Source organism: Tamandua tetradactyla, chromosome 1 (genome assembly GCF_023851605.1).
Source record: "Tamandua tetradactyla isolate mTamTet1 chromosome 1, mTamTet1.pri, whole genome shotgun sequence".
Classification (NCBI taxonomy): domain Eukaryota; kingdom Metazoa; phylum Chordata; class Mammalia; order Pilosa; family Myrmecophagidae; genus Tamandua; species Tamandua tetradactyla.
The window spans coordinates 101,997,319-102,013,330 of NC_135327.1; the positions used below are offsets into that span (position 1 = coordinate 101,997,319).

The 16,012-nt window shown below is 39.5% G+C and overlaps 2 protein-coding genes across 9 annotated transcripts in view; one reads left to right on the top strand and one right to left on the bottom strand.

The window, feature by feature from the left end:
* Positions 1-3,072, top strand: part of CDCA7L (cell division cycle associated 7 like) — a 231,233-nt gene extending 228,161 nt beyond the window's left edge. For all 5 annotated transcript variants that reach the window (XM_077122209.1, XM_077122208.1, XM_077122205.1 and 2 more), the window contains 3 exons: positions 111-260; positions 823-959; positions 1,604-3,072. In XM_077122209.1, coding sequence (XP_076978324.1) covers positions 111-260; positions 823-959; positions 1,604-1,634 — 318 coding nt within the window. In that variant the 3' untranslated portion in view covers positions 1,635-3,072. The remainder of the gene's footprint in view (positions 1-110; positions 261-822; positions 960-1,603) is intronic.
* The window catches only part of DNAH11 (dynein axonemal heavy chain 11), a 424,306-nt gene continuing 409,963 nt past the window's right edge, over positions 1,670-16,012 (bottom strand). For all 4 annotated transcript variants that reach the window (XM_077122193.1, XM_077122194.1, XM_077122196.1 and 1 more), the window contains 5 exons: positions 14,853-15,035; positions 14,658-14,773; positions 5,528-5,640; positions 4,823-4,963; positions 1,670-2,973 (listed from right to left, as the gene is read on the bottom strand). In XM_077122193.1, coding sequence (XP_076978308.1) covers positions 2,726-2,973; positions 4,823-4,963; positions 5,528-5,640; positions 14,658-14,773; positions 14,853-15,035 — 801 coding nt within the window. In that variant the 3' untranslated portion in view covers positions 1,670-2,725. The remainder of the gene's footprint in view (positions 2,974-4,822; positions 4,964-5,527; positions 5,641-14,657; positions 14,774-14,852; positions 15,036-16,012) is intronic.

The window sequence follows — 16,012 nt, forward strand, 5'->3', positions numbered from 1 at the left end:
AGAGGCAAGGCGTCTTCGTGCACTTGGGAATGTAGAGGACAGCATTCAGCCTCGTGGGCCACACCATGGGAATTCCTGGACTCACTTGCTCAACATTTCCCCTCTCTCAGGGCAACACTTGCCATCAGTGTCGACAGAAGACTATTGACACCAAGACGGTGTGTCGGAACCAGAACTGTGGTGGCGTGCGGGGCCAGTTCTGTGGCCCCTGCCTGCGCAATCGCTATGGGGAGGATGTGAGATCTGCTTTGCTGGACCCGGTAGGAACAGCGTGAAAGGAAACAAGGCGGAGGTGGGGTTTTTGGAAGCGTTTACTGAGGACCTGGATTTTCTCCTCCTCCTGCGTCTTAAGAGTAGAATTTTCTTTTAGAAAGAGTGCATACTGACAAAGGAGTAGGGGAGGAGTTTGCATTATGCTTTGCGGCATCTCAGCAAAATTTTCTTACAGTTACCTGATTTTGAACAAGTTAACCTCTCTGCTTTCCCTACAGCAAAGTAGGGTGGGTTATATCACAGTACAGAGTGCACCGTTCAGAGGGTCTGACATCTGCTGGCACAGTTAATTCATTTACCCTTAGGAGTAAGTGTATCACCTCTCTGTGCCCTAGTTCCCAAATGAAAAAGCAGTCATAGGGATGACCTGGGCAGCCTGGCTCTAGAGTCTATGCTCTTAACTACTGCCCTATATGACGGCTTATTCAGCAGTCACAGAGACAGAGGTACTGTCCCCAATTTGCAGATGACTATGAACTGCCACTTGCTTGATCAGAATCCCATGCTTGCCAGAGCCTGTAGAAATTTCCAACATCATCTCGCCCTTAGGACTGGATGTGTCCTCCCTGCCGTGGGATCTGCAACTGCAGTTATTGTCGGAAGCGTGATGGCCGCTGCGCCACTGGGATCCTCATTCATTTGGCCAAGTTTTGTGGTTATGATAACGTTAAGGAATACCTAGAGAGGTGAGTCTTTTGCGACTTAAAAATGCAGGCAGTCATCCCAGGGTCTGACGCTGGAGACCAGCCAGGCAGGTAGTTGTTACCTCCTTTCATGGCTGTTTTATAGAAATAACCTTGAGTAGAGCGATTCCTTGTTCATTTGCACTGGAAAAACTCAGTGCCGATAACTTACCTATTGAAGAACCTTCCTCCTTTGCTAGAATTTTCTCCTATTGTCTGAACAAAATTCCTCCTTGTGGTAATATAACAGGAATGGAAAGAATATATAAGGAAGGCTGAGGGAAAACTGTAAAGATTGAAAAAGCAGCCATACCTTGATGAACTGAGTGGAAAGTTTCCGGTGATATGCACTTAGTAGATGGGGTATCTCATTTTAGGCATAAGGATGCAGAATTGTGGTACACATGTTTCATTTACATAGCACATTGTAAAACCTGATTTTGTATGTGAGGTGAGTCACAACGGGGGTCTGCCCTTGAGACTACATTATTGAAGAATAGGGCACCAGGACCCACTGAGGTTAGAAGCCCAGGTTCTCGCTTTGTCCTCTTTGGGAGTTGTGGAACCTCTCCAGATAAGGAATGCTGCTCTATTTGCCTCTGTCTCATGATTACTTATCACACTCATGTTTCTCACTTTTTCCTCAGCTTACAAAAGCAGCTGGTAGAAGACAATTAAAAGAAAAAAGAACCATCCGACTCATCATAGGTTATTCCAACGAGACATGTTATACGACTTGTGCCTAAGATTTCTTACAGTTGGGTTTTTATACAGAAATTCTTTATGTAGAGTATACGGTTTCAGAATTTTTTTTTGAAAGATGATTTACGATGCTCAAGAAAGATTTCTCAGGAAAACAGCAAAGCAGAGGAATCTAAATACAGTTTACACAGACCTGTTTGTATACTGAATTGCTGAAAATATGTGCCTATGATTAAAACTGTATAAGTAGGGTGGAGTTAAAAGTTCAGGTAAGTTGCAGAGAAAACACTGTATAGGCAGCTATTGTCTTTGACATTGTTTAATTATGTGTGTTGCTTTGATCTTTCCCAAACAGTAACTGGGCCCAGTTTTTATAGGGGTTATATACCCTTTAGTTCACTTTATCATGAGTGACCATTGTCTCAAACAAACCACATGGTATGACCTGCTCTGGGTCTTTGTAGTTTATATTGAGGAACTTCCCTTAAATTACAAAGTGCAATTAACATAGAACTCTAGAGCACTAGAGTTTTATTTTTATAGAAACTTGAGTGAACAAAAGTAGATCATCGGGTTATAGACACTGGAGGCCTCGGAGTGCTGCTAGCCAGCAGGAGTGTCTGCCTCCTTATTCCAGGCTCACCTGTTGCCTGCTGCTTCTGTGTTTTAAAAGAATGTAAGGGCTAATTTTTAACTTTAAAAGATTTTGCCGTTTAATGTCTGTAAGAGCTAAAATCCCATTTAATGACAGATTTCCAGACATGTTGGTTTTGAGGATGCGTGTCTGTTTAATGGAACCCTGATGAAAATGTGTGAGATACTGTACTTTATTTTGTTTCAAGAGGCCTTTGGGTAACCTAAAATCAATCAGTATAGATTCTGAATAGGTTTCAAGATTTTTTCTAATTTGCTTTGTTCTCTTCTTAAGGATGGTGTTTTAAAAAAGTTAATGCATCTGTTACTAAAAATTGCATAAGTGGGGATGCTTCATGCCTTTCAGCAGAACAGTGTGCAGGTGAACAGTTCAGGTCGGCCTGTGTGCTGTGGCGGAGGCAGTCGGTCCCATCCTATGCTTCCAGCAGCAGGGCCACACCTGCCAGAACCCATTTCGCTGTCTTTTCCTTGCTCTTCAACCGAAAGGCCCAGACGTAGTCAGGGCCCCTCATCTTGGTTTTGTATACAGGGCACTCAAAGGTATGCTTGGTCTCTTGTCTGTCCACGGGTACAGCTTTTGCAAAGATGACCGGCATGGCGGACGTCAGCTCCTTGAGGTGGGCTTCGGCAATGGTTCCTGACTGGACATCCCAGTGGGCACCTGTGGCAAAAAACACAAGGGTTGTATCCTTGCAAGTGTGGCATGTTGCACTGATGATCTAATTGTTTTAGGCAATAAAGTTCTGGTTTTGTCATGTTATTCCTTGTGGGTAGCATCCTTCCTGAGTTAGCCTGTGCTGAGGTTGAGAGGTAGGTTTACTGATATAAACAGAGATTATTGCTGCCATGCTTAGCAATGGAATTTCCTATAGAAATAAGTTACTTTTAGTTCTAAAGGAATAAAACTTTTATAAAATCAGATTCCACAAGAATCCATACCCATTAAATAAACTGGTTGTCCAGCCTTAAGAGTGAATTTGAATGCTTATTAGACAGTATAAGAACACTTTGATTTACCACCTTCCTTGCCACCACCTTACTTTCTTATGCCACGTTCAAGTCATTCATTTATAATGTAGTTGCTCAGCCTTTAAACATTTGAACTTGTGGCAGTTGCTTTAAAGGGTAAAAGAAGTATCTTGGCAGGGTCCAGGACAGCATTTTAGGCTAACAGGAAGTGTTCTATAATGCAAACCCCATGCACAGAATTACAATGTACTTCCCCCACCCAGATAACCAGCTCTACTAGTTTTAATAGTTTCATTCTACCTATCCATTTATTTATCCTTTTCTGAACACTTGAGTGTAGGTCCCACCATGCTCCTTGAATGCTTAATACTGCCTGTATGTTTCCTAAAAACAAAACTATTTACTTATGTAATTATCCTAAGTGCAGTTATCAAGTTCAAGAAATTTAACATTGATAGAAAGCTTATAGTCTATACTACCATTTTTTCATGTCCCTTTTGAGCCTTTTCTCCTTCCTTGCTAGATTCCATGTAGGACTATGTAGTGCATTTATTTGTCATTGTATTTATTTATGTAGTGCATTTATTTGTCATTGTCTCTTAAAAAAAATTAAATTGGGAGAACATACATACAACATAGATTTTCCCCTCTTAACTACTCCTAAGCATACCATTTAGTGGAATTAATCTCACTCAGAAAATTGCATTATCCTCACCACCTTCCCTTATTAAAACTTTCCCATCTCCCCAGATAGGAACCCTAAACATATTATGCATTAACTCCCTATTCTCTCTGCCCCTAGCCACCTGTACTGTCATTTCTGTGTCTACAATCTTGTATATTCATTTTTGTCTTGGGCATATATGTATAACCCTAAGACTTCCTCTCATGGTTCTGAATGCTCCCTCTTCTCTAGGAAACAGTTCCCTCACAATTCTAAGTCTTACAGCCACCAAACCCTTGCCTCAGGCAGTCACCAGGGAACTGCTGTCCTGCAGTGTTTGGAACGAGAGTTCTACAAGCTGCCTTCTACTTGCAGGCCACATTCTGGATCCCTCACGCCACCGCCAAATGTACACCATGTGTACAATGGTTACCCAGCGTCCTCTGGAACTGGGAGTATGGATTGGCTCCATGCTTAGATGTGAAGGAGTCCTCAACTCTCTTCTGGAGCTTTGAAAGATGTTTCTGCCAGTTCTCACTGATTGTTCAAAGTGTTGTTTGACTCAACCTTCTTGATTGAGAAGGAGTTTGAATTGAGTTTATTGAAAAGCAAAATGATTTAGATTCAGTGTATGATTCTTAAATTATCCTGGGGCATCAACACCAGTATGTGTGCAACTTTAAGTGATATCTAACACCACAAGCACCTTAAAATTTGGCTCTTATTGGATACATCCTGGCCTTGAAATTGTCTGAAATAAAGAGCAAATAACCTCTGGTGTGTGATTATCATTATGAGTGAGTAGATGCTGAGAAACTGAGACTAAACAGAGGACAAATACCTTAATAAACTCCATGTACTCCTTAAGGCATCTTACCTTCCATGAACAGCCCATGAAGGTATGCTCCTTCCCTTGGGGGATGGCCATAATCTTCCTTTGTTTTTTTTGTAACATCAACAGTCAAGCACATTTTATCCAGTGGCCATTCATTTTTTCGAGCCATGGTCTGCATGATTGCTTTTAGGAGGGAAAGGAAGAGGGAGTCGAATAGCACAAAAAAATTTGTAAATAAATTTCTCAGAAGCCAGTTTGCTGGGCATCTACTCGAGGCAAGTTTTGGTTCCATTAGCTGTTGGGGGTTTTTGGGCAGTTGCACGTGGCTACAGTAGAGCAGGGGTTGGCAAACTGGACCAACCCCATTTTTGTAAAAAAAGGTTTTACTAGAATACAGCCATGCTCTTTTGTTTATCTATTGCCCATGGTTGCTTTTACACTATAAATACTCCCTAAAGTCTAAAACATTAGATAATAATCTAGCCTGTAAAAGAAGAGGTTAACCAACCAAAGCACTAGAGTGAATCACATCCCACCTCACTCTGGCTGCTCCTAGGGCCTTTTCCTGTGTGGCTCTTCTCCTGCCCAGAGTTTTATCTCCTTTGTCACTGCCATTGGCACTACTTCCTTTTCTGTAATGGCTACTGCATGAAGATTGGTGAGCAGGGCAGGAAGAATCAATCATAGACAAAGCCCAGTAGGGCTGTGGTTCTGCAGTATCAGGGACTGCCTGGCCTCAGTCCTTACCGGTTAAGAAGGACTGAGGGTTGAAGAAACCAGAAAGCCACACCACCGCTGGAAGAGTCAGGTCTTGTGTCCATGTATCCAGTTCTCGGCATCGCAAGAGGAGGTCATTAAACCTAATTAAAGGAGGTAGGAAAAATAAACTTACTTTTTAGTAATACATAACTTTACCAATGAGAATAATTTAACCCTGGGGAAAGGGATAGTGAAGAAGTACACCACTGATAACTGGCAAAATTGTAACCTGATGATTACCAGGATGTTCTCTCCATTGTCCTTTTAAGGGACTAAATTTTTCCTACAGAGGTTTTATAACTAGCTCTTCATAGCTGTTAGCACTGGGGACTGTGGAAAATTGGCCTCCATTTATTCAACAACTATTTGATACAGATCCTCCTAGTGATACACAGTGACTGTATGCAGGTGGTCTGTGTATTTTTTCAGGCTCATAAGTGCTAACATAGAATATTATATGGGGTTCAGTGGGAATGTACAGGAAAGTATACCCATGTCTGAGGGAAGGGGTACAGCCATGTGTAGAGAGGCAGTGACGCATACGGCAATAATTTCCCCACATGCAATAATTACCTAAAAGTGGGGAGAGACAGTAAAGGTTATTAGATAAAACAAACTGCCACCTATATGTCTGTGATTTGAGCAACACTGTGGTTTATACACATGTTGTCTCTAAACCTCACAACAACTGCGCAAGGTAGGAAGTATCCACCATTTGCCAATAATAAAGTTGGTTCATGGAGGCTATGGAGAAATAATATCAAGGAAATAATGTTAAGAAGTAACAGGGAATCTTGAAATACAGGTTTAAGAGCTACTAAAAACAGTGAAGAGTAAAAGAGGAATACAGGATGAAGCACAGAGGATAGTCATAACTACAGCTATGTAAAAGCCAGCCAAGAATGATTCTAGGTAGAGGGGCCCATGGGCTAGCAGTGAAGCTTTCTGGGACCATGTTTGGTGCAGAGCAGCAAAAGAAGCAGATCCAATGAGGAATCACCCTGACATATCACCATTGCAGGGTACAGTGCCTGAGATCATTATCTGATTATTGGACAGAAGGAAAAGCTAAAAAGAAAGTACACAATCCACCCTGGATCATCACAAAGAAAATTCCTTTTTGTTTAGAACATAGCCCTGCTCTGATTAAATTCTTACATACAGCCACCCAAAGGGAAAAAAATCTGTATTTTAGAATTAAAAAAAAAGGAACAGTATAGGTGCTACATGAAGGAAATGCAAAGAAAAATGGCAGAGCTGAAAAACAAAGGGCAGGAAAAAAATCATTACTTCAGAAATGTTGCCACAAAGTGGATAAACATTCCAGCCAGGCAATTTGCAGTAAATAAAAAAAGCCTTAATGAAATTATTGTTTATGTAAATATGAGGATGACTTAGAAGAGATCAGGTAAGAGAAGAAAAATGCCTGAAAATCTCAGGAAAGGAGTAGAAGTTCCAGAAATGACTGCAAAATTGATACAGCTTAAGAAGAATAATACTAGGAAAAGGAAATAAAGAGTTTAATGACTATATTGAAATAAAAATGCTAAAATTAAGCTGAGCAAATGTTTAATACAATTCTAGAAAAATTTGACAGTTTTCCTAAGTTACAAATTTGAATCCATATTGAAGGGGCATATGATGTTCCAAGAAAAAAATTGGCACAGAATAGTCAATACTAAGATATATATTGGTGATTCTTACTTTGAAGATAAAGAAACCTCTGTACAGACAGTAAAAATATGAAGCTGTTTAGAAAGGGAAAGAAATTATAGTAGCCTCAGATTTTTCCACAGACGCATTTAACAGGAGATATTAAGTGGTGCCTAAACAAAGTCCTCCAATGTGTTAATTTTTTTTATAACCAGCCAAACAGACATTCAAATATAAAGACAACAGACAATATGGCATGGAAAATCAAAAAATCCATTAAACAGAAGGGGTTATAACCCAAGAAATAAAAATAAGAGGAACTGGAAGTATAGTAAAAATTCTCAGAGATTAAAAAAAATGGGAATAGTAGTCATAAAAAACAAACAGGAAATTGTGAAACTAAGTCAGGCACCCACCCCCAAAATATAAACAACTTAAAACTGACAATTGTAGATGATTAAATTTTAAAAACTAAACCAAAGGTAGAAATAGTAGACCATGGGAAAGATAGAATCATCACCCGCAACTGATGAAATTAACAAGAAGCATAGAGAGAAAGATTGAAAATGTGAGAAATTAAGATACATAAATATAGAGATAATAGAATGGTAGGAAAAGCAATATTTGGAGAAATAAGGACAGACCTTTGCAGAAGCAACAGATGGTTTCTTACATTTAAAAGAGCACACAGTACTAAATAGGTTACATTAATAACAAAATAATCAACACCTAATTAATAAGATTGTAGAACATCAAAGACAAAGATTTAAATTTAGCAAGAGAATAGACTACTTATGAAGGAATGACAAGATAAAGAATGGACTTTAGTCAGCTATAATAAATGCTAGAAAACAACCATTATAACATCAATGACCTGAAAGTAATCATTGTTTTTAGATTTTTACATAAAAAATAAGGGATTATTCAAGAGTGACAGCATAATTCAGCAAAGTTGCATGGTACAAGATCAACACACAACAGTCAGTTGTGTTTCTGTACATCAGCAATGAACACTGAAAAGGAAATCAAAACAATCCCATTTGGAATAACATCTAAAAGAAAAATACCTAGAAATAAGTTTAACCAAGTATGTAAAAAAGTTCAATGTAAAAATGGACAAAGGACTCTAATAGCCATTTCTCCAAATAAGGTACACAATGTCCAATTTTGTGGCTGAAAAGCTATAAAACAATCTTGAAAAAAATTTAAGAAGACCTAAATAAATGGAAAGATCCTATGTTCATGGATTGGAAGACGTAATATTAATCTGCCAAAACCAACCAAAGCAACTTAAAGATTCAACAAAATTCCAGTCAGAATTCTAGCATTCTTTTTTTAAAAATGTAAATGTTAGTAATCAGATTCATACGGTATGGCAAAGGGCCCTAAAGAGCCAAAAATATTTTGAAAAATAACAATTGGAGGACTCACATTTCTTGACACCTCTAGTATGTGATACTGGCATAAGAAAAGACAATGGAGTAGAAATGAGAATTCAGAAATCAACATATCAGTAGCCAGTGATTTTTGACAAGGGTGCCACATCTACTCCATGGGGAAAGAATAGTTTCTTCAACAAATGGTGCTGGGAAAACCATATAAGCTACATGCTAAAGAGTGAAATAGAACCCTTTAAATCATATATAAAAATTAGCTCAAAATGGATCAAAAACCTTAAGGGCTAAAACCCTAGAACTTAAAAGAAAACATGGGAAAATTTTGAGGACTTCGTATTTGGTACTGGATTCTTTGCTTGTTGCACAAGTAACGAAAGCAAACAAACAAACAAACAAACAAAAAAACCCAGAAAACAAAAAACAGATAATTGGAGTTCCTCAAAATAGAAAACTTGTGCATCTAAGGAATTATTAGGTGAAAAGACAACCTACAGAATGGGAGGAAATTGTTGCGACACATAACTCTGATATGGGTTTAATATTCAAAATATGTAAAAACTCCTTCAACTCAATAATAAAAAGATAATTCAATGAAAAAATGGACAAACGACTCTAATAGACATTTCTCCAAATAAGATACACAAATATCCAATGAGTACATGGAAAGATGCTCAGTATCATTAGCCTTTAGGGAAATGCAAATCAAAACCATGAGATGCCACCTCAAACCCACTAGGTTGTCTGTTATTAAAAAAAAAAAATGCAAAGTGAGTGCTGTTGAGGATGCAAAAAAAGCAGTGATCTTTGTATGTTGTTGAGCATGTAAAGTGTGTAGCCATTGTGGAAAACAGTTCAATGATTCTTCAGAAAGTTAGAGTTACTGTATGCTCTGACAACTCTGCTTCTAGGTATGTATTCACAGGAATTGAAAACAGCAATACATACAGGTGTTTGTATAACAATGTTCAGAGCAGCATTATTTACAGCAGCCAAAAGTGCAAGCAACCCAAGTATCCATCAGCAGGTAAATAAAGTGTGGTATTAACATACAGTAGAAAATTAGTCTGCTGTGTTTTAGTTTCCTAGGCTATGAAGCAAATGCCATGAGATGGTTAGGCTTACACAATGAGAATTTATTTGCTCATGATTGGAGGCTGGAAAAATGTCCAAATCAAGGCATCATGCAGGTGATGCTTTTTCCCCAAAGACTGTGGCATTCTGGGGGTGGTGCCGGTAATTCTTGGTTCCTCTGTCCCATGGTAAGGAACTTGGCAACATCTCCTTGTCTTTCCCTTCTCTTTGGGTTCTGTTTCAGTTTCTTGCTTTTCGTGACTTTGAATTTATTCTGCTTAGAAAGGACTCTAGAAATCGGATTAAGACCCATCCTCATTGATGTGGGTCACACCTTAAGTGAAGTAGCCTCAACAAATGATCCTACTTACAATGGGTTCACACCCATAGGAATGTATTAAATTTAAGAACATGTGTTTATGGGGCACATATAACTTCAAAGCATCTCATTCCTCCTGGTGGACCCCCAAAAGACATGTTCTTTCTACATGCAAAAATATATTCATCTCATCACAATATCCCAAAGCTTTAAACCATTTCAGAAACTACTTCATATAAAGTCTCATCAAAATCAGCTATGGGGGCAGTGCAACAGTGGCTCAGTGGCAGAATTCTTGCCTGCCATGGCAGAGACCCAGGTTTGATTTCTGGAGCCTGCCCATTAAAAAACAAAAAAATCGGTTATTGGTGTTGTGCCTGTTTGAAACTGTTGTGTACCCCAAAAAATCCATGTTCTTTAATCCTTGTCAGTATGATTGGGTGGGGTCTTTTTGATTAAATTGTTTCCAAGGAGATGTGTCTCCACTTAATCAAAGTGGGGTTGCTTACCTGATTTTTTCTAAGAGGGAACCATTTTGGAAAAAGCTTCAGAACCCACACAGCCAGAGTCGTTTGGAGATGAAAGAAAATGCACCTGGGGAAGCTGTTTGAAGAAGTCTGTAGAGAGCGAGCAGACACTGCTGTGTGCCTTCCCAGCTGAGAGAAACCCCAAACGTCGTCAGCCCTTTCTTTGGGGGTAAGGTATCTTTCCCTGGGTGCCTTAGTTTAGACATTTCTATGGCCTTAAAACTGTAAACTTGTAACTCAATAAATTCTCTTCTTAAAAGCTGTTTCATTTCTGGTATATTACATTCTGGCAGCTTTAGCAAACTAATACAGGTGTGTTCTCTCCTGGGGCATAATTCCCCCTGTGAAACTCATGAAACCTAGAGAACAAGTTCTCTACTTCCAATATTCAACAGAGGAACAGACATAGGATAAACATGTCCATTCCCATGGGAGGAATTTGAAGGGAAAGAGGAGTCCCAAACAATTCTAAAACCCATCATGACATACTCCACTAGATTTCAAAGTTTGAGAGTCATCTGTGGTACAATGTGTTGTCCTTTGGGCCTGATGGAGTGGCAGCAATCTTCCTGAACAATGGGGCAGAAGGCCTTCCCTCTCCAAGCACTGGGGTAGATTCACTCTATCCACAACATGGGTGGGCCCACTCTTTTGGCTCAAGATGGTTTTAGTCCAGACCTCAGCTTCCATGGTCCTGGCCATTGAAGTGATTTTTCCATCAATCTGCCCCTTTTAGAACCCAGGCTGACAGTGGTTCCATTCATACACATCTCACAAAATAACTTGTCTGTTTTCATATAGTACACAGGGGTTCAAACCATCAGACTAAAGGGTTTTCCACAAATCCTTTCTAGATAACTGCATTTCCAAATACTGACTTCCACAAAAATTGCTGACTGGTTCCATGCTCAGTTAAACCCTCACTTGGAGCAGTAGTCCCTAGTGTTTCAGTTTCCTCGTGCTGCTGGAATGCAATATACCAGAAATTGGCTTTTACCAAGGGGATTTATTAGGCTACAATGCACAGTTCTGAGGCCATAAAAACGTTCTAATTAAGGCATCAACAAGAGGATACCTTCACTCTAGAAAGATCGTCGTGTCTGGGGGTTTCTCTGTGACATGGGAAGGCACATGACAACATCTGATGTCCTTTCCTCTTCGCTTCTGGTGTCAAATGGCTCTCAGCTTCTGGTTTCTCCTGGGTGCCTTCCTTCTGCATCTCCAGCGTTTGTGTCCTCGTTCCATTTGTGTCCTGGTTTCCTTTCTCTCTGTCAGCTCTGTGTTCTCACAAAGGGCTCCAGGAAAGGACCATGACCCACCTTGAATGGGCAGTGTCACATCTCCAAGGAAACAACCTAATCAAAAGGCCCCACCCCAAAATAGGTTTGCCTCACAAGACCGGATTAGAAGAATATGGCTTTTCTAGGATACATAACAGTTTCAAACCAGCACATGTGGGAACTTCCAAACCAATACTTTCTGGTTCCTTTGTGCCCAGGAGTTCAGTTCTTAGCTTATCCCTTTCCTCTCATATTTTACCATCAACTGCAAGGAGAAACCAGGCTGTACTGTCCACACTTACTTGGGAAATATTCTCCAGTAAATATCCAAGTTTATCATTCTCAAGTTCCATCTGACATCATAACTCAGTTTTGCCATCATAACTTAAGCAGATATCATTTTTCCTTCAATTTCCAATGACACATTTATCATTTCCATATAAAACCTCACCAGAAGTATCTTTAGCATCCATATTTCTACAGTCTCTTCAAAGCAGTCTCTTTCTTTTCTAACAAGCAACTCATAATTCTCCCAGCCTCTATCCATTACACAATTACAAGGACATTTCCACCGTTTTGGTATTTGCAGTAGCAGCACCCCACTCTCCTGTTACTAAAATCTTTTGGTTTCTTAGGCTGCTCGAGCAAACACCATGAAATAGTTTGACTTACACAGTAGGAATTTATTTGTTCATGGTTTTGAGGCCAGGAAAATTTCCAAATCAAGGCATCATCAAGGTTATGCTTTCTCCCCAAAGACTATGGAATTCTGGGGCTGGCTGCCAGTGATACTTGGTTTCTAAGGCAGAGGGTAGCACCTTCTGGTCTCTGCCTTCTCTTCTGGGTTGCATTTCAGCTTTTGGTTTCCTGTGGCTTTCTCTCTATCTGAATTTTGCTTATAAAGGACTCCAGTAATAGGATTAAGACCCATCGTGACTGAGGTGGGCTTCACCTTAGCTGAAGTAGCCTCATCAAATGGTCCTTACAATGGCGTCATTCCCACAGGAATGGATTACATTTGGGAACATGCTTTCCTGGGGTTTTAATAGCTCCAAATCTCCACAGGCTGTAAAAAGGAAAGAAGTTCTGATAGGTGCTATGACGTGGTTGAACCTTGATAGCATGTTGAGTGAAACAAGCCAGACACTGAAAGACAAATACTGCATGATTTCACTGCTATGAAATATCTAGAATAAGCAATTTGATATAGACAGAGTTTAGAGGTTATCAGAGGCTGGTGGGAGTAGGGTTTCTGTCTGAGGTGGTTAGTTTGGGTAGTGGGTGGGGGTGATGGTAGCATCAAATTGTGAGTGTGATATCATTGACTTGCACACATGAAAAGGGCTAAATTGGGAAATTCTGTGTTGTCTATATGTAACCACAACGAAAATCCAATTTGTTGTATTTTAGACCCGGAAAAAGAAAGTAGGCCCCCACCCCCTGCACAAAAGCCCATCTATATTTCATACTTCAGTGAAAAGAAATGAGGGCCTGAAACTAAAGAGTAAGATGTAAAAAACCAACAATGGGCAAAGAGATTGATACATAATATTGAGAAAGAAAAGTAATTATCAACTGTAAACAAAACAAAAAATACTATTGTTTAAACTAAGGTTGAACTATAATTTCAGACCAGAAGGAGGCTAATGTTCAGGGGGAGCTTAAAGTATGTAAAGGAAAAATGTTGATTTGACTTAACATTGTAATACACATACTTTTTCATTGTTCTAACAAAATGTAAAGAGTCACCACTAAAATAATAAGAATGGTACAGGGATAAATATGGAGTAAGAAAATATCAAGCTAGCAAGAAACAGAAATGGTTGGGGGGAAATGATGCTAAGAAAAAATACAGAAATTAGAAAGCACAAAATAAGATGATGGAAATAAGTCCAACATTGCCAACAATCCTAAAATGTAACTATAAGCATAAATTATCTCTAGTTGGGAATGTAAAAGTTGATTCTGGATATCTTATAACATTAGGAAAAATCTGGTGAGAGGACTTGCTCCCTTTTCTTTGCTGCGGTTATTTGCTGCCGTCTCTTTTTGTCAACTTGCAGCTCCCACTTCTCAGTTTGTACATGTCCCACAGGGCAAGCGCTTGGGTGCCTAGTGGGTGGTTTCAGTGTGCAGGCATTTAGGATTTCATGGAACCTTCCAGTTTAAGGGTCTTCTAGTTTATAGAAGAATGATTCAGGAAAACTAAGATAAAGACTGTCAACACTAAAAAGCCCAGAATAAAAGAAACCTTGTGCAATTTCCTGGATTGCCCACTGAAGCCAAGTAATGAGTGGAGATAACACTGGCTCTTGGTGAGCTCTGCATTTCTGTTCTTGGATTTGTGACACATCTCTTCAGTTATAACCATGTGTAGAAGGCAGTCAGATTTACCCCATACCATATCACAAACTTGTAAAAAGTCAGTTATGTGAGATGGCATTAGTAATCACTGGCCTGGAAAATGGTGGCATAAGATGACATGAATGCAAACTCCAGTTCCCTTTCATAGCAATTTAAATCTTTTATAAGAACTCAATGAATGAATTCTATTATTACCCCCAGTTTTTCAGATGAAAAAACTGAGACATAGGAAGGTTAGGTATTTTGTCCAAGACCAAAGAGCTAAAAAATGAGAGGCAGAGTTTGAATCTTGTTCTATTTGACCCTGGTTTTTAACTAATTTTTTTTTTTTTTTTTTACTTCGAAGCAAAACACCATTGAAACTTAAATGAAGCTTTTGGTAGCGTTTGCAGTTACTGGTTGAGTCTATACAAAGCACAGTCTTCATAGTCACAGTCCTGTGGGATGAACATTAGGCAGGACCGAGGCTGCTAAGGACCAGTGGCAGAGAAGATGGGGGGAGCTTACCACTGGGCCAGGCCGTAAGTAGATGGATAAGCCAGTTTGCCCCATGTGTCTGGTACTGTATCAAAACTCAATGCAGACTGCTGGGCTTCCATGCCAAGAGACATCATCAGCTCCCCCTTGCATGAAGAAAAGAGGCCACATAATAAATACCTTCCAACACGGTGAAGCCTATTCTAGTTCCACTTTTAAACTTACCTTCAAACCAAGGTCTAATTGTTGAAGTGACACGCGGATTTCCTGAAGGAGAATATTCATCCTCTCACATTCTTGGAAGCAAACAAGAACATAGGGGCTTCTATTTGAGTTTTTTTGCATTATATCTGCCATATTGAACTCTTCTGGAAGTTTCTCCAAAATGTCATCCAAGACATTCTTAACCTTAAATCATTAACATGGAGAGGTTTAGACCTTTATTTCAGTTTTGGTCACTGTAACTATATATAATATATCCTCTTATCTTTTGTCCCAGAAAATATCATACAACAAGTCCCAGAACGTATCATACAACTCCCAAAGTTGCCTGCTAATGCACTTAAATGATGCCTGCCCCAGCAGGAGTGGGCAAAGTGGCACTGCCAACTATTTCATCTGCCCTTTGCATATCTCTGCTTTAGATCTCAAAATCAAAAGTCAAGGAGGAACTACTGTTGATTCACAGTTATCATTAATGGGATATAGGAACTGTCACCTACATTTAGCTTGTATGTACAAGAGGAAATAAAACCCTAACATTGCATTTTATATTTTGTAGTCTGTTAAAAAAAAAAAAAACTCAATTGAAAAGTCACATGAACCAAAGAAGCCCCTTAAGCATGAGCTAATTCAGATGGCTGTCTCATGTTGTACCTCCCAGCCCCAAACAGTGCATCCTAAGATTTTGGGTCAACATTCTTGATAATAAGGAAGCCTTTATCTTCTATCATTGTTGCCCTGAATAGATGAAAGGTTTATACATTGAAAACAAAAATATGCCATCTGACACATACATGGTTCAAAGATGTGCATGTTTATTCTGTCTATGCAGCTTCACTGCGCTATAAAACCAGTAAGTTTAGGGGGGACAAACGATTGAAAAGTTTGCCTGTCTTCAGCCTCAGGCAGCTTTCCCCTCTTCCTTTGATTTCTTGGATTACTGCCTGTGGGTCTGAAATCATGCAAGTTTCTTTAGCACCCTGACATGCAATTCTGGGACTGAATTCTTAAACTGATTTACAGCGGCCAGTAGAGAGTATGAAACACAGCATGGTAGAGAAAGGTAAAAGAATGACTTTTGGGATAAGCCAGAATGTGGTTAACTTCCTTGGCCCTTTCTAGCTATCTGGCCTTGGTACGTTACCAAAGATTTCTGAAATAGG